This window comes from Ictidomys tridecemlineatus, chromosome 5 (assembly GCF_052094955.1).
Source record: "Ictidomys tridecemlineatus isolate mIctTri1 chromosome 5, mIctTri1.hap1, whole genome shotgun sequence".
NCBI classification, from domain to species: Eukaryota; Metazoa; Chordata; class Mammalia; order Rodentia; family Sciuridae; genus Ictidomys; species Ictidomys tridecemlineatus.
This window is the reverse complement of record NC_135481.1, coordinates 159,148,673-159,171,884: the sequence shown is the minus strand read 5'-3', so window position 1 is coordinate 159,171,884 and position 23,212 is coordinate 159,148,673. Positions and strand designations below refer to the sequence as shown.

At 39.2% G+C, this 23,212-nt stretch overlaps 2 protein-coding genes and 1 non-coding gene across 9 annotated transcripts in view; 1 reads left to right on the top strand and 2 right to left on the bottom strand.

Moving 5' to 3' along the window:
• The window catches only part of Snx5 (sorting nexin 5), a 23,362-nt gene extending 14,440 nt beyond the window's left edge, over positions 1–8,922 (bottom strand). The window contains exons 1-3 of one of the 5 annotated variants that reach the window (XM_078051358.1): positions 8,445–8,736; positions 5,490–5,560; positions 4,583–4,623 (exon numbers count right to left, since the gene is read on the bottom strand). In XM_078051358.1, the coding sequence (XP_077907484.1) occupies positions 4,583–4,591 (9 nt within the window). In that variant the 5' untranslated portion in view covers positions 4,592–4,623; positions 5,490–5,560; positions 8,445–8,736. Of the gene's footprint in view, positions 1–4,582; positions 5,452–5,489; positions 5,561–8,444; positions 8,737–8,763 lie in introns of those variants that run through there. The other 4 variants (XM_078051356.1, XM_078051357.1, XM_078051355.1 and 1 more) reach the window with 4 other exon arrangements.
• Positions 3,461–3,698, bottom strand: LOC120887064 (small nucleolar RNA SNORD17). Its single transcript, XR_005730232.1, has one exon. It is a non-coding gene; the product is annotated as a small nucleolar RNA SNORD17 (small nucleolar RNA).
• Mgme1 (mitochondrial genome maintenance exonuclease 1) lies at positions 8,794–23,212 on the top strand. Of its 3 annotated transcripts, none has more exons than XM_040274285.2 (5): positions 8,794–8,949; positions 9,824–10,391; positions 14,966–15,185; positions 21,212–21,344; positions 21,722–23,212. In XM_040274285.2, the coding sequence occupies exons 1-5, from the start codon at positions 8,926–8,928 to the stop codon at positions 21,881–21,883; spliced, it is 1,107 nt and encodes a 368-aa protein (XP_040130219.1). In that variant the 5' UTR covers positions 8,794–8,925; the 3' UTR covers positions 21,884–23,212. The 3 variants fall into 3 exon arrangements, with proteins under 3 accessions (XP_040130219.1, XP_013211900.1, XP_077907487.1); XM_013356446.4 differs by lacking the exon at positions 8,794–8,949 and adding an exon at positions 9,064–9,185; XM_078051361.1 differs by lacking the exon at positions 8,794–8,949 and adding an exon at positions 9,086–9,185 and having other exon boundaries at positions 10,066–10,391.

Below are 23,212 nucleotides of genomic sequence, written 5' to 3'. Positions count from 1 at the left end.
CTTTTCAGAATAAGGAAAAAAAACAGTACAAACACTAAAACTGAGTTACTAGTAAAAAGCAGTTAAATAGTTTTATTACTAAATTTAAATCAAGTTAAATTCTTTAATTCTTTTTTTTTGGAGAGGGGAGGCCAGGGATTGAACTCAGGGGCACGTCCTCTGTCCTATTTTGTATTTTATTTAGAAACAGGGTCTCACTGAGTTGCTTAGCATCTTACTTTTGCTAAGACTGGCTTTGAACTGGCTTTTGAACTGGCTTTGTAGGTGTACAGCAACGCACTCAAACAATTCTTTATTAAAGCTCAAAAGTATCTCCTTTCCCATTCCTCAATGTAACTAATGCTAAAATCATAAAACTCTAGAAAATGTTCAGTGAAGTCTGAGGTGTTTCCCTTTTAATTCTTGTCTTCAAAGTACAAACGTAAAATCTAGGAACTGATGAACTTAAATAAGAAACCTGGCCCAATCACCTATAAAAAGACTACATTCGTTAAAAATATATAATTAGGGTATGGTAAAATGCTTGCCTACCATGCATGAAGTCCTGGGTTTGATTCCCAGTACCAAACAAACAAACAATAAATATAATTACTTCTCTCTCCCCTATCTTAGAAGTTGTAAGTACTTCTCTTTTCTGTAAGCATGGTGACAAAGAAAAGGTTTCAAGTTGTAAAAAACAAACCAGAGGTAGCCCTATAAAGATGGTTTTGAAGGGCTGGGGATGTGGCTCTGTGGTTAAGCAACCTGGGTTCAATCCCAGGTACCACAAAAAAAATATCAAAAACTCAGAAGGACATCACCAACTTTCTCACACTGTAGCATACAATCCTCCAGATGAAGCACACATCATCATGGAATAAAAAGTTGTAAATGTACTGGGGATATCGCTCAGGGACAGAATTCTTGCTTATCATGTATGAGGCCCTGGGTTCAATCCTCAGCACTGGGGGAAAAAAAGAATTGTGAAATGCTTAGAGCTTCTATCTAAGTCAGCATTCCTTCTTACACTTGATTAACAAAACCAATACCCTTCAGTCCCATGCCCCAGTACTTGCTACATAAATTGCCAGACTCAGGGGTAGGAAGGGATGAGCATTCTTCTCCTTTTACCCACCTCTACCCCTTATCTTGATTAAACCACCCAGAGTACTATTTCACATTCGGTGAAGCCAAAACTGTGAACATCTGTCTTGACCCACATATTAAATGACTTAAACAGATGTTAAAATACCTAGAATTTACATAGACATTTACATTCAGCAGGATAAGGAAGGCTTCAGAACCAGGTTCAACCTTGGACATTAGGGACTGGGAAAATGGCTCAATCTCAGACATTTGACATGTAGAGTTCAGTTGTCTCTCAGACCCCTTGTCATTGAGAGAATCAAATTTCAAATACCTACACCCAAACAATGGAATTGAGTTTTAAACTGACTCTTATAGATTTTCCTATAAACCACTGCATCACACACACAACATAAAGTTCCTCTCTACCAGATCCATCTTTCAATAAGAGATACAGCCAGGCACAGTGGTACATGCCTATAATCTCAGAAGCTCAGGAGGCTGAGGAAGGAGGATCACGAGTTCAAAGCCAGCCTCAGTAACTCAGTGAGACCCTGTCTCTAAATAATATACAAAAAAGGGATAGGGATGTGAGTGGTTAAGTTCCCATGAGTTCAATCCTCAGTACGAGGGGGGAAAAAAATGGGAGGCTGAAATATCTCATTGGTAAAGTACTTCTGGGTTCAATCCCCAGTATTAAAACCAGCAGACTACAAGCACCTTCCTCAAGACCAACAAGGGGTAAAGAAGTACTGCTTTGTTTAGAAACAAACCTTAAACCATTTAAGAAATCTGAATGCTTTTGGTGAGAGAGCCAGGCACTTTCCTGAAGGGAGAAAAACTGTTAATGACTCCCCTGTGCATTTTCCTCCACTTGTCAATCAGGCACTGGTGGTAGGACAACCCGGTAGATCTTCGGGACGTTCACTTTTGGTTCAAATCTCTCTTGTGACTCATTCTGGCTCAAGACTGACTTAATGCCATCAGCAAAGCTCCCTCTTCAAAAGATCTAAAGGATCACAGATGGCAAAAGGGCAATATTCCAAAATTCAAAACCCACAGGGGAAACAAAAACACATGAAATTATAAACGTCAGGTTGTTATGCTGCTTGCAAATTCTGATTTAGACTAGTGCCATATAGCCAAAATGAAACTCCATAAACAGGGATATGCCAGAGTGGGAGCTAGTGAAATAGCTATTTTAATCTAATCAGTTTTGTACACAATGTTACAAAGTTATATGTCAGTCCCAATATTCCCCTATGTATCTGAATATTACAAAGAAACTACTACAGAGAAAACATATTTGTTTTGTATAAGTGTACAAGGAACTGAGAGGGGAAAGATGCCTTCTGGATCAGATTTTAATTTTTCCCCATAGTAAGCAAAAGCAAGGCAAGGTACTAATACCTTCCTTTCTAATACTGATTAGTATGAAATAAAATGCAAAAACATTCTACCATAGATTGGGGAGATTTGAGGGGAGGATTTCAAGTTCAAGGTCAGCCACAGGAACTTAAGAGACCTTGTCTCAAAAAAGACTGGGGATGTAACTCATGGGATCAATATCCAATTCAAAAAAATAGAAAGAAAAAAGAAAAACTTGTCCAAATACTCCAGATTTATATTATTTTCTGCAAATATTTGAGATCTGTCTCACACATGCTTATAAAACATTAATTTGTTACTGTTTTAACTCACAAGAAGAAAGTGCTCTAAGAAATACCATAGCCTTCCCTATACCTCCCTTCATGGTTTAAGTGTATTAAAAGGCAAAAATGATTCAAAGTATTGGTATTCTGAATTGTTACTGTTTTCTCCTACCCTAAAAATAACTAAGATTTGGGGCTGGAGTTGTAGCTCAGTGATAGAGCTCTTTCCTCACACATGTGAGGCACTGGGTTCAATCCTCAGCACCACATAAAAAAATATATAAACAAAAAAGTTTTTGTGTTCATCTACAACTAAAAATATTTTTGAAAAACAATTAACTAAAATTTAATCTCCACTGAAGCACTGGTACATAAAACAACTGAATCAATTATAACCACTATACTAATTCTCTCTGCCTTTATGAGTAATTGACTCTTTCTCCCCCCATTGGTTCTCCCTGATTGAGGCCTATAACCATATATCTATCCTCTAGAATAGGAAAACTGGCTGGGATTGTACCTCAGTGGTACAGCACTTGCCTCACATCTGAGGAGCACTAACTGGGTTCAACTCTCAGCACCATATATAAATAAGTGAATAAAATAAAGGTCTATCAACAACTAAATGTATGTGTATAAATTTTTTTTTTTAAAGAGAACTTAGGACTTCTAGATCTCAGGCTACTAATAACAAGAAAATTACTTAGGCACAGGCTTAACAAAAACCTGGAGGGCTGCAGCAAGTGATCAGATTTGCACCACTCATCTTGGTAAGATAGGACCCAGAGGGACCCATCCCTGCTGACATCAACCACTCTTACCAGTAGGCTACCAACACACAAGCAATCTGCAATAGAACATTGCAGACTGCAGGGCATTTGGAGGCTACATAGCACCAAAGTTTCTAGAACAGGAACTGAGGCTTGGAAGAAGGTCAATGCAGCACACTCAGCGAATGGATAAACTGAATCATCATTTCACAAGGCTGCAAGTCCATTCAGTAGTCAAATCTCAACATAGAAAATAGAAAAGAGATTCCACTGAATTAAGTTCATGTCTAGAAATCCATCTAATTAGTTGATATCTGAACTATCTTCAAATGAGTTCACAAAGCAAAAAGGGTTGGGTGAACCATATGATCTGCAAGTATCTCTTGGCACAAAAATCCTACTGGGAAACAACCACAACACTGCAAGAGAAAAAGCTCCCATAGTTGAAAAAAAATATTTCTTTCATTCAGAGCTAAAGCCCTTCACCTCCACCCAAAATTTGCATATTTATGATTTGCCTTTGGGGTTTCCCTTAAAAAACTCAACAAATGCCAGTGCAAAGTTTTGCATGCCTATAATTCCAGCAATTCCAGAGAATGAGGCACAAGAGGACTGCAAGCCTAGCAACTTCATGAGAACCTAACTCAAAATAAAGAGCTGGGCACGGTGGTGCACACCTCTAATCCCACTGCCCAGAAGACTGAGGTAGGAGGACCTCAAGTTCAAAGCCAGCCTCAGCTACTCAGCAAAACCCCATGTCCAAATAAATACATAAAAAAATAAGCAATCAAGCAAAAGGGAATGTAGCTCAGTAGAGCACTCTGGATTCAATCCCTAGTACCAAAAAACAACAACAACAACAAAAAGTCCATGTCCCTCTTTTAGAATTAAGATAGCTATCTTAGGAGTAACATATCACCTGACCAGAAATAGGTTGGAGGGCGAGAGAGTGCTTTTTTTGAAAAGCTACATCAGAGAAACTTCTCTTTTTTTGGTGCAGGGGAACAAACCCAGGAATGCTAGGCAAATGCTCTACCAGTCAACCACATCCCCAACCCAGAGACTTTAATTATTATGGTACTTAAATAAGTTTACCACATTCATGACACATGACGTCCTACAGCCATCTTCTTTTCCTGTTTCAAAACGAAAAAGCAGAACTGAAAGTTCTGAAAGTCTTTTCTAAAAATATGGGTATCAAGTTTACAAGTTTCCTTAAATACTAACTTTTGCTGCATACTTCTTTGACCACTGGCTATTTGAGATATTCAGATTTCTAATCTATATGCTGTTCTTAATTTACTCAAGAAACAAAGCCCTGGTAGTAAAGATAGCAAGCAAAATTAAATAAACAGTAGGATTTAAAATCATCTCACCACAGCACATTTCTCAGTGAGCTTTAATTTTTTGCCCACAGAGCTTTTACAGGTGTTATGGCACAAGAACCCCAGGTTTACAATGTCCAAACCCAGGACTTCATTCACAAACATAACATATACAAAGTTGTCCCTTTATAACCTTTAAGTGCCCCAGAACCTGCTGAAGACAACCATTTAACATTTTTCAACAAAGTTCTTCAATGTTAGTGGAAAAGCTACCAAAGATATCAAATCAATTATCTAAGTTTTATGTTACTTCCTTACACAATCATAAACCTCAAGAACTTGCATCAAACTAGCCAACTAAGACTAGCATCTATAACACAACTTTACGCCAGCCATTAGCACATCATTTTGGAGTCAATTTAAATGGTGATTTTCAATCAAGGGTCAATCTACTGGGCCTCAAAGGACATATGACAAAGGCTACAGATATTTCTGACTATCCAAATGAAGAAGAGGAGGCTGCTGTTACCTAGGAGAGGCTGATAATGTTGTTCAACAACCAACTATGTATGTACAAGACAAGTTCCCAAAACAAAATGTCAACAGTGCTCAAGTTGGAAAAAATCCTGGCTTAAAGAAAACTTCTAGATTAGATGTTGTCACTTACTATGTCTTACCAAATGAGAATTCAGTTCTCAGAAAAAGTCAAATCTAGAAAATTCTCAAATAACCTCTTGGTCATTTCTTCCTGTAACCAAAAAATAGGAGATCATCATAAATTGTCAAAATAGTATTCACAAATGGGGACCTTAAGACACTGTGTGCAAGTTACTGATCCAGAACTAGGGCGTGGGCAGCTTTGATAAGTCAAACTTCCTGGAAAAAATAGTCATGAGTGTAACAAAAAACATTAGACCACAAAAACTGGTAAATTTGGACTTAAAGCTGGTCAAAATTCAGGAATGGCCCTGCAGGACATTTCTCTATCCTAGCTTAAGTGCCCTCACCCCTAAAAGTTTCCAAATCAATTAAGAACAGATTTCAATCTTAGATAGCTTTTTCTTTCCAAATGTTCAGCTTACTTCAGTCCACTCACAATAAAGGAGAAAAATCTGAAGCTTTTCAGAACCAAAGAGACTATCACCCACAAAAAAATGCTGTTACATTTGATTTGCCCTTACACTAATGAGAAAGACCAAATTAACCATGCAACTTTTCCCCTGAACTGATTTTTGAGGAACAAGCAAACACATTAGGCATAAGGATATTACAAATACTGGAGTGTTCAGCTACCAGACACAGCTCGATACTTTTAGTTTTGCTCACTTTTCCAAAATGAGTATATAGTAGCATTCAAAATCCTCAATAATCAATTTTACCCTCTACTTTTGTTTTAACCCCATAGGGTGGTAGGGTCTATGCAAATCCATGAATTCCACCCTTGTGGAAATTGCAAACTAAAGCAAATAACATCTAAACATTAAGCTAACATGTAAATGTTTCTGTATGATGCAGGCACATACACCTGTAATTCCAGCATATTGGGAAGCTGAGGCAGGAGGATTTTAAGTTTTAGGCCTGACTGGGCAAGTCAGCAAGACTGTCTCAAAATTTAAAAAAAGAATTAAGTAGGGATGTACCTCAATTATAAAGCAACCCTAGACTCAATTCCAAGTACCATCCCCCCTCCCCAAATATTTCAGTTGACTAACAAACTATAAAACTATTTTTTTTTTTGATGGTGGTGGTGGTGGGTTGCACTAGGGACTAAACCTAGGGGTACTTGGCCACTGAGCTACATTACCCAGCCGTAATTTTTATTTTATTTAGAGACAGGGTCTCACTGGGTTGCTTAATGCCTCCCCTTGCTGAGACTGGTTTTGAAATAGTGATCCTCCTGTTTCAGCCTCTGAACAGTTGGTGTGCCACCGTACCAGGCTAAAACTGTTTTGTTAATCAAGATTTTACCCAAGACTTGGCCACAAACTCCCTGTTGGATAAACTGTAAAACTATCTAGACCTGATCCACCACAGCACAATACTAGTTATCAGCACAGATCAGGCAGCAAAATGAAGGGTAATTTGTTTCTGTAACTTTGTCAGAAGGATCCCAGGGACACCAAAGCCAGCCTCACCAACTTAGTGTGACCCTGTCTTAAAGTAAAAAGGTAGCTCAGTGGTAAAGAACCCATAGTTTCCAAAAAAGGTATCTTCACTACTGATAGACCAAGTTCCTGGAACTTGAGAGGCAGTTGGTAGTGTTCATAACCCTCTTCCAATTTTGATGGAGAATCAGGGTGCTGGGGAAGTCATTTTAAAAACCAATTTAAATAAATAAGGTGAGCTGAAGCAATCAAATCTTTTTTGTTGTTGCTGAGGCTGGCTTTGAACTTCAAATCCTCCTACCTCAGCCTCCTGAGCTGCTGTGATTCAAGCAGCCCCTAGTTCCAATCCCTGGTACCCCTCACCAAAGAAAATAAGAAAAACAAATGGCTATAAAAACTTCTATCCAAAACCTACATTTTGAAGAGAAAAATAACCAGAATACTCAAAGAAACTAACTTCAAGTTCTCACTTTGACTTAAATGAACCTCTTTCAACTTAAAAAAATCAGTACAAAGCTCTGTTTCAATAACTAATACAATGGCGCCCTTGTTCCAACAGTCCAGTTGCTCAGCCTGCAACTTCGGGTATTTACTTACTAGAAGAATAGTTTCTCCAAAGATGCCTGTGAGTTCGAAAGAGCTGTTTTTAACATGGATCCAAAGTTCTTAAATTTGAGAGCGACTAATTGTTTTATATTTTATTTTTAAAATTTTCTGTCAAGAAAACTATATGATGATTCTGCATTTAAGATAGCGGCTCCGAACAATTCAAACTTAAAGGACCAATAAAGAGTGGAGACTCACCTCTAAATCTTTAATTGGCTATGGTAACCTCAGTTTATGGCATTTGCAATCTTTTGGACTTCAAGAAACGTGCCTGGGGCTTACATAAATACACAGAATTTAAAAATAAAAGCGCAGCTCAGTAAACATTTCAGACCTACTAAAAATTACACAACTCCCACGAGGACGCATTTAGCGTTTACGAAGTTGCAAGGAACATGCTACAGATTTGAATTTCCCCAGTTGTTTGGGCTAAAAAGACCCTTTTCTTAAAGGGAGTTGGGAGAGGCGCCAGTTTGGAGACTACAAACCACTGACTTTTGTTTCATAATGAGTAAATTTCACGTCCACCTTCCAGTCACCAATGGAAACCAACGGAAGTTTTATGAACTTCTAATATTAAAACACATTCTGGGGTTTTCGAGAATTAGTCAAGGAGACTGGCCAAGAGACCACTCGGTATCGGTATCAGGCAGTGGAGGAGTGATTCCTAAGTAGGGTCCTTCCAGCATGTGTGGTCCTCTCCCCAGTGGGAGAATCGGGGGTCACCGGGATGACCCCGGACAGTCTTCAGATGGAACAGAGCACAAAAGGGGCACCAGATCTCGAATGTGTTACGGTACTGGGAGGGGGGGGGGTTGGGGTCCAAGAGCAGCCAGGCCCCTGGGAGAGGGTGGAGAAAAGAACAAGGCTCCGGGAGGTCGACTGGGCCTCCCGTCCTGGAGACTGAGGGGAGGACCTCACCTTGTTACGGTCCTCCTCCTGCTGCTGCAGCAACTCGGGAACCGCGGCCATGGCGACGCGGGCCTAGAGCAGGGGCCGCCTGGCTGTGCGAGGAAAGAAGAGGCTGGGCCACCACCGCCGGGGCGCCTCTCAGGGGCGACCGCGGCCCCGCCTCCGCTAGCCTCCCTGCCCGACGGCGGCAGGAGGCCTTGGGACTCCGCCACCATCCCAGCAGCCCCGGGAGCAGGCAAACGGCGCGCCACGTGCTCCCCTAGAGCGGCCTCCCCGTCCCGGCTGCCGTCCATCTTGGAGCCGGGCAAAGAAGTAATGCGGGGCCTACCCTCGCTCCGCACCACGCGGAGAACGCTGACCCGAGGACTGCGACGCGGAGCGGAGCCACTGACCCTCTTCCTGCGAGGCACGCTTCGACAGAGAGACCACGCACCTGTACCAAGCAATTTATTGCTCAGCCCGAGTCCAAGATGGCGACGAGAGGTGACGTATGCAAGATCTCGTGAGAGAGAAAGTACGAGATTTGGAGGTGCCCGCGCTTCAGCACGAGGGGTGGGACTCCCTATGGGTTGCTTGCCTATGGAGGCTTGAGAAAGGACAGGGGGTGGGGCGTGAGCGCCGCAGTGCATGACGGGGCAGTCTTGCCTGGGGCGGGGCTTGACTCCAGGCCAAAGCGCGGGACTGATAAAATTAGGATTCACGAGAAGGTGTTGGCGCCCTGGGAGTTAACAAAGCGTGGTGGCGTCCAAGGTACTAACCCTGCTGTAGGCTGACGTTCTGTTTCAGTTGTAACTCTTCCCTGAGCCACATTATCCCCACACGGCCCACAGCCGCTCTGTCCCCGCCGTGGGTCTGCACCTGCTGTGGAGCGGGAGACCACGTTGTCAGGATAGGTCGGCGGGCCCTGCTGACCGCGGCTTACTAGCTCCAACCTGTGACAAGGCCACCTTTCAGAAGTTCGAATTTCACGTCCGTAAAACGGGATCACTATAATGCCCACTCTAGAGTGTGTGAGGATTAAATAAGAAATATCCGTATATTTAACAAAAAAACCTGATATTTAGAGATCCATAACTACGACTCGCGGCTTTTGCAGGATGCTTCCCATCGTTCTATTTTGCGGTCTCCCAGGAAAACCTTCCTTCCTGAGCGTTGCATCTCTTAAGATTAAAGATTAGGGGCGTCTTGCCCAAACTATCTACTAGTTGGCATTTAATAAGTGCTAGTCTTTCTGGGTTTGATTCTTGCATGGGAAATAGCTTTCTGCAAACACGTCGAAAAGGTTTACTAAATACAGTTAGATATGCAACGTGATTCCGATGCAGCTTTCACTGGTGGTTCAAATATGTTATAGGTCTGGTATCTAACACCACTTTTCTTTTTAATAGGAATACAAAATAAAAAAGGTTCTCGACATTGCAGAGATAGAAGTGAAAAAAAAATTAAAGATGAAGGCATTTCAGACCATTTGCAGGCACCTCAGAAGTTTAAAGGGGTTTTCTGTAGAGCCAGCTCCCCTTGTGAATTTCTCCACTTCCCTTTATTCATGTGGCCGGAAGAAAAAAAACCCTTATGAAGAAGTGGACCAAACAAAATACTCTAGTTTAGTAAGGTCTGTTTTGTCATTCAGAGGCCTTGCCCAGACTCCAGAATCATTGTTTGAGGAAGATTGTTTACTCTATGGACCCGTGAGTAAACATAAACTCTCAAAGCAAGATAAGGGGGCAAGAGTCCCACGAAACTGGTTTCCCATCTTCAATCCAGAGAGAAATGACTCTTCTGATCCAAATGATTCTTCAATGCCTTTGAAAATCCCTTTGCAAAGGAATATGATACCAAGTGTGACACGGGTACTTCAGCAGACCATGACATCACAACAGGTTTTCTATTTGGAGAGGTGGAAACAGCGAATGATTCTGGAGCTGGGAGAAGATGGCTTTGCACAATACACCTCAAGTAATTCTCTTAATTCTGGTTCTATAATTTTTAGAATATAGAGAAAGTATTGGTATCAAAAGAACCCAAGATGGTTTCTATTGGTGGGGGTGGGGTAGTAAGGATTGAATCCAGGGATTCCCTACCACTGGGCTACAGTTTCAACCCTCTTTATTTTTATTTTTTTAATTTTGAGATAGGATCTTGCTTCGTTGCTGAGTCTGTCCTCTAACTTGCCATCTCAGCCTCTTAAGTTACTGGGTTAGAGGTATATACGACTTTACCTGGCAGAATTAAGCATTTTTAACCTTACTAGTGAGGAACTATTTATTTAATTAGCATAAAATAGCACTTCATATGTATTAATGCAATCCTCATGACAATCCTGTGAAACATAAACTAGTTCCCCATTTCATAGATGAAACTGAAGCACAGAGATCAATAATTTGACTACATGAACATAAAATTAATTTGTTTTATAAGCTACAAACTATATCAGAATTGGTTATTTTCCCTAATTATGGAAAAAAAAGTCACTTGATAATAAAATTCTCATTTGGTAGGCATCAGAATCAAATAAATACCTGTTCAGTAGATCAAGTGTAAACTGGTAAATTTAAAGATCCTGGCAATAAGCCAGAACACATGGCCCATTATTCAGATATTCTTGATTAGGAACTAAAAGTAAATTAACTTTAGCTTTCAAGTCCTAAATTTCTTAGATGGGTAAGAATAGCTTCCATTCAAAAACACATGATTTGTTTAAGCCAATTAGCTGGTCCCATGAGGACAGTCTTGGTACCCACTGTGATCCCAGGTACTTCGGAAACTGAGGCTGGAGGATTACAAATTTAAGGCCAGCTTCACCAAATTAATAAAACACCCTATCAAAATAAAATGAAAAAAAAGTATGCATAAGATCCTGGTTTTTATCCCCAGCACCACCAAAAAAATAATTAGTTAATTTTTTAAAAGTGGGGCTAGGGAGTTAGCTCAGTGGCAAGATTTGCGTGTATGTTTTGTTCAAACTAAATTTTACATAGACATTCCTTAGCCCATGCTTCCTTAAGATCAGTACATATACCCCTAGTGGTACATGAGCGCTTTTCTTTTTGTTTTAAAAGTAGTGTGCTTACTAGACATAGGGGCACTATGGTGTTTATAATATAACATAGTGGCATTTGTGATTCCAGCAACTCAAGAAGCTGAAGAAGGAGGATCACAAGACTGACCTCAGTATTTAGGGAGACCTCTAAGTCTCCAAATAAAAAGGGCTGGAGGATGAGGCTCAGGGATGGAGTACACCTGGGTTCAGTCCCTAGTACTGAAAAGGTAAAAATAAAAGTAGTGTACTTATTCTCAAGCATTTTAGAAAATATGATGTAACCATGCACACATTTTAAAGAAAATTAAGTATGTACAGTACCTGGTCAAGGCCTTACCCCCTTTTAATATTCCTTAGCTGTATAGGGCAAGAATTATATGCAGAGGCTATTGCCATGACCCAGCTTTTTTTTTTTTTTTTTTTTTTTTTTGGTGTGTGGTACTGGGGATTGAACTCAGGGGCGCTTTACAACTAAACTACATCCCCAACCTTTTTTTTTTTCAGGGGAACTGGAGATTGAACTTAGGGCTACACCACTGAGCCACATCCCCAGCCCTATTTAGAGACAGGGTCTCACTGAGTTGTTTAGCGCCTTGTTTTTGCTGAGGCTAGCTTTGAACTTGTAATGCTCCTGCCTCAGCCTCCCAAGTTTCTAGGATTAAAGGCATGTACCAGCATGCCAGGCTCAGGGGCTGCCTTCTTAAAATGGGTAACTAGGGATAACCATGAAATTATTCTCCGCTTTCTAAATCAGTACCAAAAAACTCTTCTAATGACCTAAGTTTTGTATTTGTACCACTAGAATTTATGTTCCTCATGAGGAATTGTTTTGATTTTCCTTAAACAACTTTCAGGAATCTGAAATTACTGGTAATTTAAGAATTGTAAAGGGAGAAATCTGCTGGGTCACATGGGAGCCTAGGGTCTGCAGCTCTTGGCACAGAGTAAGGAAATGCACTGGTGGCCCCCTAGGTAAAGGAAAGGAATTTCTCTTTGGATTGCAAATGTGCCCCTGTAACCCCTGGCGCATTTCAGGGTCAACTTTGTTGATCTAGATGAGCTTTCTGCTGTGTTTTTCTATTAACTCTGGATCAACCTTCAATTCACTCTTTAAGAAAATAGGGACAATCACATACAGATTAGTGTCATGTCAAGAAAGAGAAAAAAAGAAGGAAGGAGAAAAGTCACTAAATTGATTACTGGGTCTAGAGAGGCAATCTGAATACTACTGGATTGATAAATTCTCTTTAGTCATCCAAAGCCCAAAGCATAGGGATATGCCCAGAGGCTCACCTTCTTCCAAACACTTGAGCAATTTCCAAGTATCAGTTCACTTTTTAAAAGAAGGGTGAGGATGAGAAAGTCTGTTATACTCAGATTTAAGTGTTGATCATGATGAAAAAGGCTGAAGTTTATTCTAATTTATTTATTTTTTGTTGCACTCATTTGTTTTTGTTTTGTTTTAGTGGTACTCTTCACATGTTCTGGGCAAGCACTTTACCACAACAACACCCTCCAGTCAACACTAATTTTTTTTTAATCCTAAAATATCAACTATCCTGCCAGTTCTAGCATCAGAATATTGACGATGCGTGATTTCTTTTTAAATGCACTTGTACTGAGACTTAAAACATTTCACTTGCATTCCTTTATTGAATAAATACTCTGACTTGATGATACCTATAATCTATTCTTGAATTTTTTTTTTTCCTGGTGCCAGGGATTGAATTCATGACCTCATCTCAGACCAAATTTATAAACTGAGTCAGTTTGATGTTCTGAGCCACATACTCTAAGGGACTCTGAAGTCTAGATTTCCTTTGTGAGGTTACATATATTGAAGAATCTAGCCACAGTTCAGGTCGGCAGCAAAGAATGAATTGCCTGTTTGCATGGCAGTAGATAAAGCAACATTTTCTTATGTATGTTGCTGGGGAATACCAGCCACTTCACATATGCTGAGCAAGCACTCTATCACTGACCTACGCCCCTTAGCCCTCTTCCTGTTTTTGACATGTTTATCTTCTGATTCATTAAGCTAGATAAATACCATATCTCTATTCTTTAGGTTTTAATTCCATCAGTCTTAAATTTTTTGTAAGCCTTCTATGGGCTAATAATCCAAATTGAGCAAAGTATATGTAGAATAGAATAATTTATTTACTAAGTTGAATTCATCTTTAATTCTCCAAGTAATTTCCTAGAAGCAATGCCATTTTTTTTTGCCAGTGGTAGAATTCAACTTTCAAAGTCTTCATAAAAATACTTGACAAGGGCTGGGATAGAGCACTTGCCAAGCATATGTGAGACCCTAAGTTTAATCCCCAGTAGTGCAAAACAAACTTGAAAAACTTAATATGGTTTAATTTTACCTATTGGATGAGATTGTTTTTCTCCTTTTATGAGGGTCTGTCTCCAAGCATGTATTATCTCCTACTAATTGTTGTGTGTATCTGAATGGTGTTCTTTCTTTGCTTGGGGTGAATTAAAAAGAGCAGATTCTGGTACTAAAAAAATAAATAAGTGTAGAGGAAGAATGCCACATATTCTTCTCACCTCCCCATCCAATTAAATATTTTTAATCTATGCCTATCTTAAGTTTTAGTTGTAAAAAGAACTAACCAGAAGCATAGTGCCCTAAATTTCTAATGGTTTTTATTACAACCAGTTAAAACTCTTTAAATTGGGTACTTATACAGACAGTACCACAAATTAGATGTGGTCCTTAAGCCCCCCAAGCCACCCCCAGATCTTCAGTTTTAGCTTTGGCTTAATTCTACTAGAAATGTTTCATTTAAATGTGTTTCATTTCTAAACAGATCTGATCCCTTTGGTTTTTGAAAGTACCTTCTTAGGATCCACCAGAAGCTAAATTTTGTATCATAGGGGTTGCCCCTTTCTCTCTTTTTCTTTCTTTCTTTCTTTTTTTTTTTTTTTTTAATTGGTACTGGAGTATTTCACTAAACTACTTCCCCAGTCCTTTTTAATTTTTTTTTTTTTTTAAGACAAGGTCTTGCTAAGTTTAGGGCCTCACTAAATGTCTAAGGTTGGCCTCAAATTTGTAATCCTCCTGCCTCAGCCTCCTGAGTCACTGGGATTATAGGCCTATGCCACTGTGCCCTGCTGGGGTTGCCTTTTAAAGGTAACTTTTATGGGTTGTGTGTTTTTGTTCTTGTTGTTTTGGGGGATTTTGGGTTTTGGTACTGGGGATTTAACCAATATCATGGGTGCTTTACCATTGAGCTATATTCCCAGTCATTTTTATTTTTTTATTTTGAATAAGGTTCTAAATTATTGAGGCTAGCCTCCAATTTGTGATCCTCCTGCCTCAGCCCTCCCCCATTCGCTGGCATTACAGGACTATGCCACCATGCCTGGCAACTTTCATGTGACTTTTAGTTTTATGATGTCTATAGCATTGGTTTTTAGTATTAGCTTTGTTTTTGTTTGTATCTTTTTTTTCCTTCTTTTTCCTTGATTTTTCTTTCAGACATCTTTTTACAAGGGAAACAGTTCCATGAAGCCTTGGAAAGCATACTTTCACCCCAGGGGAGCATAAAAGAGAGAGATGAAAAACTCCTCAAATGTGGCTACATCGAAAGCATCCAACATATCCTGAAAGATGTCAGTGGAGTGCGGGCTCTTGAAAGCGCTGTTCAGCATGAGACCTTAAAGTATGTAGGTCTACTGGACTGTGTGGCTGAGTATCAGTAAGTATGAAATTGTTTCTGTCACAGTGTGGTGGTGAGTGAATGTCAGGTAGGACAGATGGTGCCTGTCAAGAGATACTTCTTTTCCTGTTTTTTTATTTTTATTTTTATTTTTTGGTACTGAGCATTGATCCCAGGGGTACTTAATCACTGAACTATATTCCCAGCTCATTTTTATTTTGAGACCATCTTGCTAAATTGCCCAGGCTGGCCTTGAACATGCAGTCTTTCCTCAGGCTCCCAACTTACTGGGATTTTAGGCGTGCACCCAGCTTACTTTTTCTTCTTTACCCCTACTTCAAGGGATACCTATAGGTGTTGTGGCATTGCCTCTTTAAAATCAAACCTATATTATAGGTGAAAGTATTGGGTGCAGGGAAGGAGATATAACAGATACAGAAAGGAAAGGTGCATAGTCCTTGATAATCAGTATTCTATAATCAAACTGCTGGAAAAAAAAGTCTAGTTTTCAATATCCCCAGCATGGTGCCTTCCAGCCTTTCCTTTTTCTCCTCTCTCCAAACAGGATACCAGCATAAGATCCAGTTTGATTCTTACATTTCCTTTTTTCTCAATTTTTTTTATTTTGGGGATTTTTCTTTTTTCCTGTTTTCCTAAACCTAGTACCATGACCTGTTGGCCCTGAAAATCAACTCTCTTCCTGTTGAGTTGTTGACATGATAGGAAGAATTCTAAACTTACTGAAGCTTCCTGCCGTTTTAAAATTTCTGCTGTTTCTGTTTTTTCCAAGTTAGTCCAGATTCCAAGAGTAGCTATAACCTGCAGGCACCCTTATTCCAAATAAAGCATGTGAGCAATGATAATAGGATGGGGAGTGGGGGCGATATCTGTGTGTATAGCCCATAGAGCTCTAGTTAAAATTTAACTTAAAAAAAAAAAGACAGGGCTGGGTATGTAACTCAGTGATAGCATATATACTTAGCATGCATGCATCAGGCCCTGGGTTTAACCTCCAGCATCACCACACACGCCAAAAAAAAATTTTTTTTTTAATTCTTTTGGCAGTGTTTGGGGTGGTGATTCAATGGTAGAGTGCTTGCCTAGCATGTATGAGACACTGGGTTCAATCCTCAGCACCACATAAAAAATAAACAAAATAAAGGTACATTGACAAGAAAAAAATATTTTAAAAAAAAATTCTTTTGGCAGGGGGAGTACTGGGAGTTTCACTCAGGGCGCTATACCACTAAGCTACATTCCCAGTCCATTTTATTTTTTTCTTTTGAAACAGGATCTCACTAAATTGCTGAGGCTAACATTGAACTTGTGATTCTCCTGCCTCAGCCTCCCAAGTCACTGGGATTAGAGGCGTGCACCATCATGCCTGGCTTCTTTGCCCAATTTTTAAATGGAGTTATTTGTTTTCTTGTTATTGAGTTGAATTCTTATATATTTTGGATAATAGCTCCTTATTACATGTATTGTTTATAAATATTTTCTCCTATTCTATGGTTTTTCTATTCACTATATTGTTTCCTGTGCCGAGTAGAAGCTTTTCAATTTTATATAATCCCATTTGTCATTTTTGCTTTTGTTACTTGTGCTTTTGGGGTTATATTAAAAAAATCATTGCCCAGACGAATGTTGTAGAACTTTTCCCCTGAAAGTTTTATACTTTCAGGTCTTATAATTAGGTGTTTAATTTTCAGTCAGTTGTTGTATATGGTGTGAGATAAGGATGCAGATTCGTTTTTCTGCAAGTGGATATCCATTTTTTAAACATTTATTGAAGATACTGTCCTTTCCCTATTGTGTTCTTGGCAGCTTTTTTAAATCAGTTGACTGAAATGCATGGATTTATTTCTGGCTCTGTCCTGTTCCATTGGTCTGTGTGTCTCTTCTTTTTGCTGGAACCATGCTGTTTTGATTACTAAACTTGATTTATTTATTTATTTGGTACTAGGGATTGAACCCAATGGTACTTTACCACTGAGCTATATTCTCAACCTTTTTTATTTTTTATTTTCAGAAGGGTCTCACTAAGTTCCTGATAATGGCCTTGAATTTGAGATCCTCCTGACTCCAATCCTGAGTCTTTAGAATTACAGGTGTTAGTCACCATGCCCAGCATATAATTTTTAATTTGAAATCAAGAAGTGTGGTGCTGGGCACAGTGGTACACTTATATAGTCCAGGCAACTTGTGAGGCCAAGGCAAAAGGATTGCAAGTTTAAGACCAACCTCAGAGGGCTGGGGATGTGGCTCAAGCGGTAGCGCGCTCGCCTAGCATGCGTGCGGCCCGGGTTCGATCCTCAGCAGCACCACATACCAACAAAGATGTTGTGTCCGCCAAGAACTAAGAAAAAATGAATAAATGTTAAAATTCTCTCTCTCTCTGTCCCCCTCTGTCTCTCACTCTCTCTTTAAAAAAAAAAAAAAAAAAAAGACCAACCTCAGAAATTTAACAAGGCACCAAGGACTTAGCCAGACCCTGTTTCAAAATAAAACATGAAAAAAGGGGCTAGGGATGTGGCTCAGTGGTTAAGGTCACTGGGTTCAACACCTGGTACCAAAAAAATAAGTGCAATGCTCTGGCTTTGTCCTTTTAGCTCAATTGCTTTGGCTATTGAAGGTTCAAATTAATATTTTAGGATTTTTTTTTCTATTTCTATGTAATGTGACATTGGAATTTTATTAAGGATTACATTAAATCTGTATGTTGCTTTAGGTAAGTGAGGACATTTTAATAGTATTTTGTCGATCCATGAACGTGGGATATCTTAAATTTTATTTGTGTCGTCTTCATCTTCTTTCATCAATGTTTTTACAGTCTTTGATATGCTACTAAGATGTTTCACATTACAGGTTGAACATCTCTCATCTGAAATGTGAAATAGTCTAAAATCTGAAACATTCTAAACCTGAAGTTTTTGGTTTTCATTTTTGTTTTTGCACTAGGGATTGAACCCAGGGCAATTTACCACTGAGCTACATCCCCAGCCATTCTTACTTTTTATCTTGAGACAGGATCTCACCAGATTGCTGATGGTCTCTCCCAGTTGCCTCCAAGGCTAGCTTCGAACTTGTGGTTTCCCAAGTCACTGGGATTACAGGCATGTGCCTGTGGCTTAAATCTTAAATACTTAATGTCCTAAGCATTTTGGTTAAGGCTAGATATCCAACCAGTGTTAAGTTCTATAATTATAGTACATTTCTATAAACAGTGGTCCATGGCAGAAAGTTGGGGTTTTCTTTGTTTCGTTTTTTTGAGGCATTTTGATTTATTCAAGTGAAAATTAGAAATACCATCCTCATGGAGTTACTGGGGCTCTCTTATTTAGGTAGATTCTCAGACTTGGCAATGTTACATAACAACTATAAAGACAATAAAATTATCTCTAGACCTGTATTGAGTAGTCACTACCCATAAATGGCTATATAGAATTTGAAAGTGGGCAATACAAACTGAGGTGTGCTGTGACTATATACAAACTAGTTTTCAATGCTTTAGAACAACAACAAGGCAAAACACCCCATTAGTAACATTTTCACATTAATTATATGCTGAAATGATAATATTTTAGACATCTGGGGTTAAATAAAATACTAAATACCTATTTTTTTCTTTTTTTAATCATAGCTACTAAAAAGTTTAAAATGACATATATGGCTTGCATCTTATTTTATGTATTTATTTATTTATTTATTTAATGATGCTGGGGACAGCACCCAAGGGGCACTTTACTGCTGAGCTCTATCCCCCCATTCTTTTTTATTTTTTATTTGAAATAGTGTCTTGCTTATGAATTGCTGAGGCTGACCTTGAATTTACTTGCTCCCTCCTCACCTCCGAGTTGCTAGGACTTCAGGCATCTGACATTTTATTTTATTTTTTTAGTGGTGCTAGAGATTGAACTCAGGGCCTTGTACATGTGAGGCAAACACTCTACCAACTGAGCTATATTCCCATTCCTATTTTATTTTATTTTAGAAAGTGCTGCTCTAGCTAGGCAGGGTGGCACACCTTTATAACCTCAGCGGCTCAAGAGGCTGGAGCAGGAAGATGGCAGGTTTAAAGCCAGCCTCAGCAGTTTAGCAGGGCTATAAGCAACCTAGTGAAACCCTGTCTCAAAATAAAATATAAAAAGGGCTGGGAGGGCTGGGGATGTGGCTCAAGCGGTAGCGCGCTCGCCTGGCATGCGTGCGGCCCAGGTTCGATCCTCAGCACCACATACCAATCCTCAGCACCACATACCAACAAAGATGTTGTGTCCGCCGAGAACTAAAAAATAAATATTAAAAATTCTCTCTCTCTCTCACTCTCTCTCCTCTCTCACTCTCTCTTTAAAAAAAAAAAAAGGGATGGGAATGTAGTTCAGTGGTTGAGCACTCTTGGGTTTAATCTCTGGTAACAAAAAGAAAGAAAGTGCTGCTCTATTTATATAAGTCTGCATAAGTTGTAGCTATCTAGCGTTATATTGACACGAAAGTAACATACATACTTTGTACAAAATTTGTTTTTGTACACTAAGTTGCTGAGGTTGAACTTGAATTTACAATCTTCCTTCATCAGCCTACCAAGTTACTAGAATTATAGGCTTGAGCCACTGCACCCAGCCAAACTTCTGATTGTGAAATGAAGTTTTAAAAGACAGATTGAACAGATAGCACCAATGATATCTCTCCACTACAATCCCTTTAATATCTATAATTGTAATATAAGAGCCCACCAGGCTGGGCACAGTGATGCATGCTTATAATTTCAGTAACTTGGAAGGCTGAGGCAGGAAGGAGCATAGCAATTTTGAGACCAGCCTTAGCAATTTAGCAAGGCTCTAAGCAATTTAGCAAGACTCTATCTCAAAAAATAAAAGGAATGGGGATGAAACTCAGTGGTGAATATACCTGGGTTCAATCCTCAATACCAAAAATAAATAAATAAGACCCCCACCAGGATTGGGGGAGTGAAGAGGGGTATACTGGTTACCTGACACCTCCCTTGAAAAAAAAAAAAAATAGCGGGCTGGGCACAGTGACTCAGGAGGCTGAGACAGGAGGATTGCCAGCCCAAAGCCAGCCTCAGCAACAGCAAGGCACTTAGCAACTCGGTGAGACCCTCTCTCTAAATAAAATACAAAATAGGGCTGAGGTGTGGCTCAGTGGTCAAGTCCTCCTGAGTTCAATCCCTGGTACCAAAAGAAAAAAAATGGCAAGAAATTTTTATTTTCCCAATATCCCAGACTCCCTTCCTTGTATGTAAACTTTTAGTAGAGGAATCAGTGCCTATTAATTGTTAATGAGGGGCTGGGGATGTGGCTCAAGCGACAGGGCACTCGCCTCGCATGTGTGCGGCCCGGGTTCGATCCTCATCACCACATACAAACAAAGATGTTGTGTCTGTCGAAAAATAAAAAATAAATATTAAAATTAAAAAAAATTGTTAATGAATTTGAACCCTAGCTTTGGTTTTTGAGCAAGAAAATGTTTGAAGTGCCATGATACATAATCTTTCATGATGGGGACTTCACTATTGACATATTGTGTTTCATTCTGAAGATTTTGAAGCAAATCACATTTTAATTCATCTGTCAACTATTAAATAAGTCCAAGGAATTATAAGAAAGTTTAGAAACTTAGGGCAAGGACTGTGGCTCAGAGTGCTCTTGCCTAGCACATGCGAGGCCCTGGGTTCAATCCTCAGCACCACATAAAAATAAATAAAAACAAAGAAAGTTTAGAAACTTAAACTGCAGAAAAGTTGGTTTTTGTTTTGTTTTGTTTTGTTTCAGTTTGACCACGTAGTTCACATCTGAGGTTCTTGTTTATATTGCTCAGGATCAAAGCCAAGACCTCATGCACCTTAGGAAAGTGCTCTTCACTGAACCATGTGCCCAGCTGTATCATGCCTTTCTAATCCTAAAGAAGTGAAACTAGTTTTGGAAAGTGGTGAATATAAACAGTGGTCATTGGGTAAACTAAGTAGTAAATGGTACAGAAGAGTTAACCTAATAGAGCTTCTTAGTTTGGACTGTTACCTACAAAGACTTCCTTTGGTTTCTCCTCAGGGGCAAGTTGTGTGTGATTGATTGGAAGACATCAGAGAAACCAAAGCCTTTTATCCAAAATACATATGACAACCCTCTACAAGTTGTGGCATATGTGGGTGCCGTAAACCATGATGCCAACTACAGTTTTCAGGTTAGGGCACTGAACCTCTACTTACTTATATGCTCAATGCTTATTTACAGCTGCTTCACTGGTTTTGGTTTTTACCCTATTTTTATCCCACTGCTAACTGTCTCTTATCCTTGTCTCACCTAAATATCACTGTTTTTCCTTTCATTCTGGGCATTTGTTTGAATAGTTATTTAATGATCACAGACCATTCTTTAGTGTTTTATCTGTCATCTTTGTGTTCCATGTGTCCTGGTGAAGTCTTTGATCAACCCACCTTAGAAACTGAATTAGAATTATTATGCTTAGTACTGATTGAATTTGCCCTGGAGTAAGAAGAAAATAAACCTAATTCTAGACCTAATATAGAAATACTGGTATCACCCTGTGTTTCTTTCTAGGTTCAGTGTGGCCTGATTGTGGTAGCTTACAAAGATGGATCCCCTGCCCACCCACATTTCATGGACGCAGAGCTCTGTTCCCAGTACTGGACCAAGTGGCTTCTTCGGCTAGAAGAATATGCAGAAAAGAAAAAGAACCACCATATTCAAAAAACAGATTAGAGTTGGTTACGGTGGTGTAGACCTGTAATCCCGTCTGTTTGGGAGGCAGAGGCAGGAGAATCACAAATTCAAGGATAGCTTGAGTAACAGTAAAATCTTATTTCCAAATAAAAAATATGGGCTGGGGGTATAACTCAGTGGTAGAGCACCACTGGGTTCAATCCCCAGTACTGGAAAAGAAAGAAAACAGGATAGTATACCTTTCAGGAATATTAAATACTTTCTCATTGTTTAGATAGATTCATTGCTAGTCACTGTTCTAAAAGAGGAGATATCACTGAATCTTAAAACCTATATGAACACAAGAAGAAATATTAATTGAAAATGTGTTGTTGGCCTGAACACAAGAAGAAATATTAATTTGTTGAAAATGTGTTGTTGGGCTGGGGCTATATCTTAGTTGGTAGGGTGATTGCCTAGCACATGTGAGGCACTAAGTTCAATCCTCAGCACCACATAAAAATAAAATAAAGGTATTGTGTCCATCTACTATAAAAAATATTTTAAAAAGAAAGAAAACATGTTGTTACTAAAAAGCCAGAAAAATTTAAGATTTAAAAAGCTAGATATTGGCATGTGAAATTCAACTATTCTTCCTCTTATTATTTACCTGAAAAGAGGGCAATTAGGATTAGTAACCACATTTGTAGAACTTCTGTGTTTCTGGTACAATGCCCAGTCTTTGAATTGAGATTGGAAGGCATTGAGGCTTGATGTGCTAAGCATTTCCCCAGGGTTCACAGGGAGAGAAGGGGCATATCCCCAGCGGTGTAAAAGTTGAGAGAGACCTTTATACTTGTTCTGTACAATTCTGTATTTGTGTGTGTTCTCCCCTCATCCCCATACTGCATATATTCCTGTAACCTGTAATTTCTCCAGCATGTATATAGAATGAGGATATATATTAGCCAGTCACCACTGCCAATGCAATTTCCTAAAACTTGCTTTTATATATTGGGGTTCTCTATATATTTCATTTAAGGGGAAAAACTTATATTGAACACTAACTGCATAGACATGTGATTATTTAACCTGGAGTAAGCATTGCTATCTGTAAAGATGGCGCACACTTACCATTTCATTGACAGTATGGCATACCACATAACCCCTAGAAGTAGCCAGACATGTGGAAATTGTCACTATAGGTGTTTAGTAACTGCTTCTGGTGTCAGTCAGCTGATGCTGTACATAAAAATTTTATTTAGAACTTTGTAGCTATGGGAACACTAACAAAATCTATTAAATTTTTTCTATGTTTGATAAGTAATAAGAGCAATTAGTTGTTCTTGGGTTTGAGAAAGTTAAATAAATGCCTGTTATTGCCCTGGG

What these genes read in the sequence shown, in the direction of transcription:
- Mgme1 (XM_040274285.2), top strand. Translation starts at nt 8,926, where the DNA reads ATGCAAGATCTCGTGAGAGAGAAA. An exon ending in CTTTGCACAATACACCTCAA is followed by an intron (nt 10,392 to 14,965) that starts GTAATTCTCTTA and finishes TTTTTCTTTCAG; the next exon opens with ACATCTTTTTACAAGGGAAA. An exon ending in ATGCCAACTACAGTTTTCAG is followed by an intron (nt 21,345 to 21,721) that starts GTTAGGGCACTG and finishes GTTTCTTTCTAG; the next exon opens with GTTCAGTGTGGCCTGATTGT.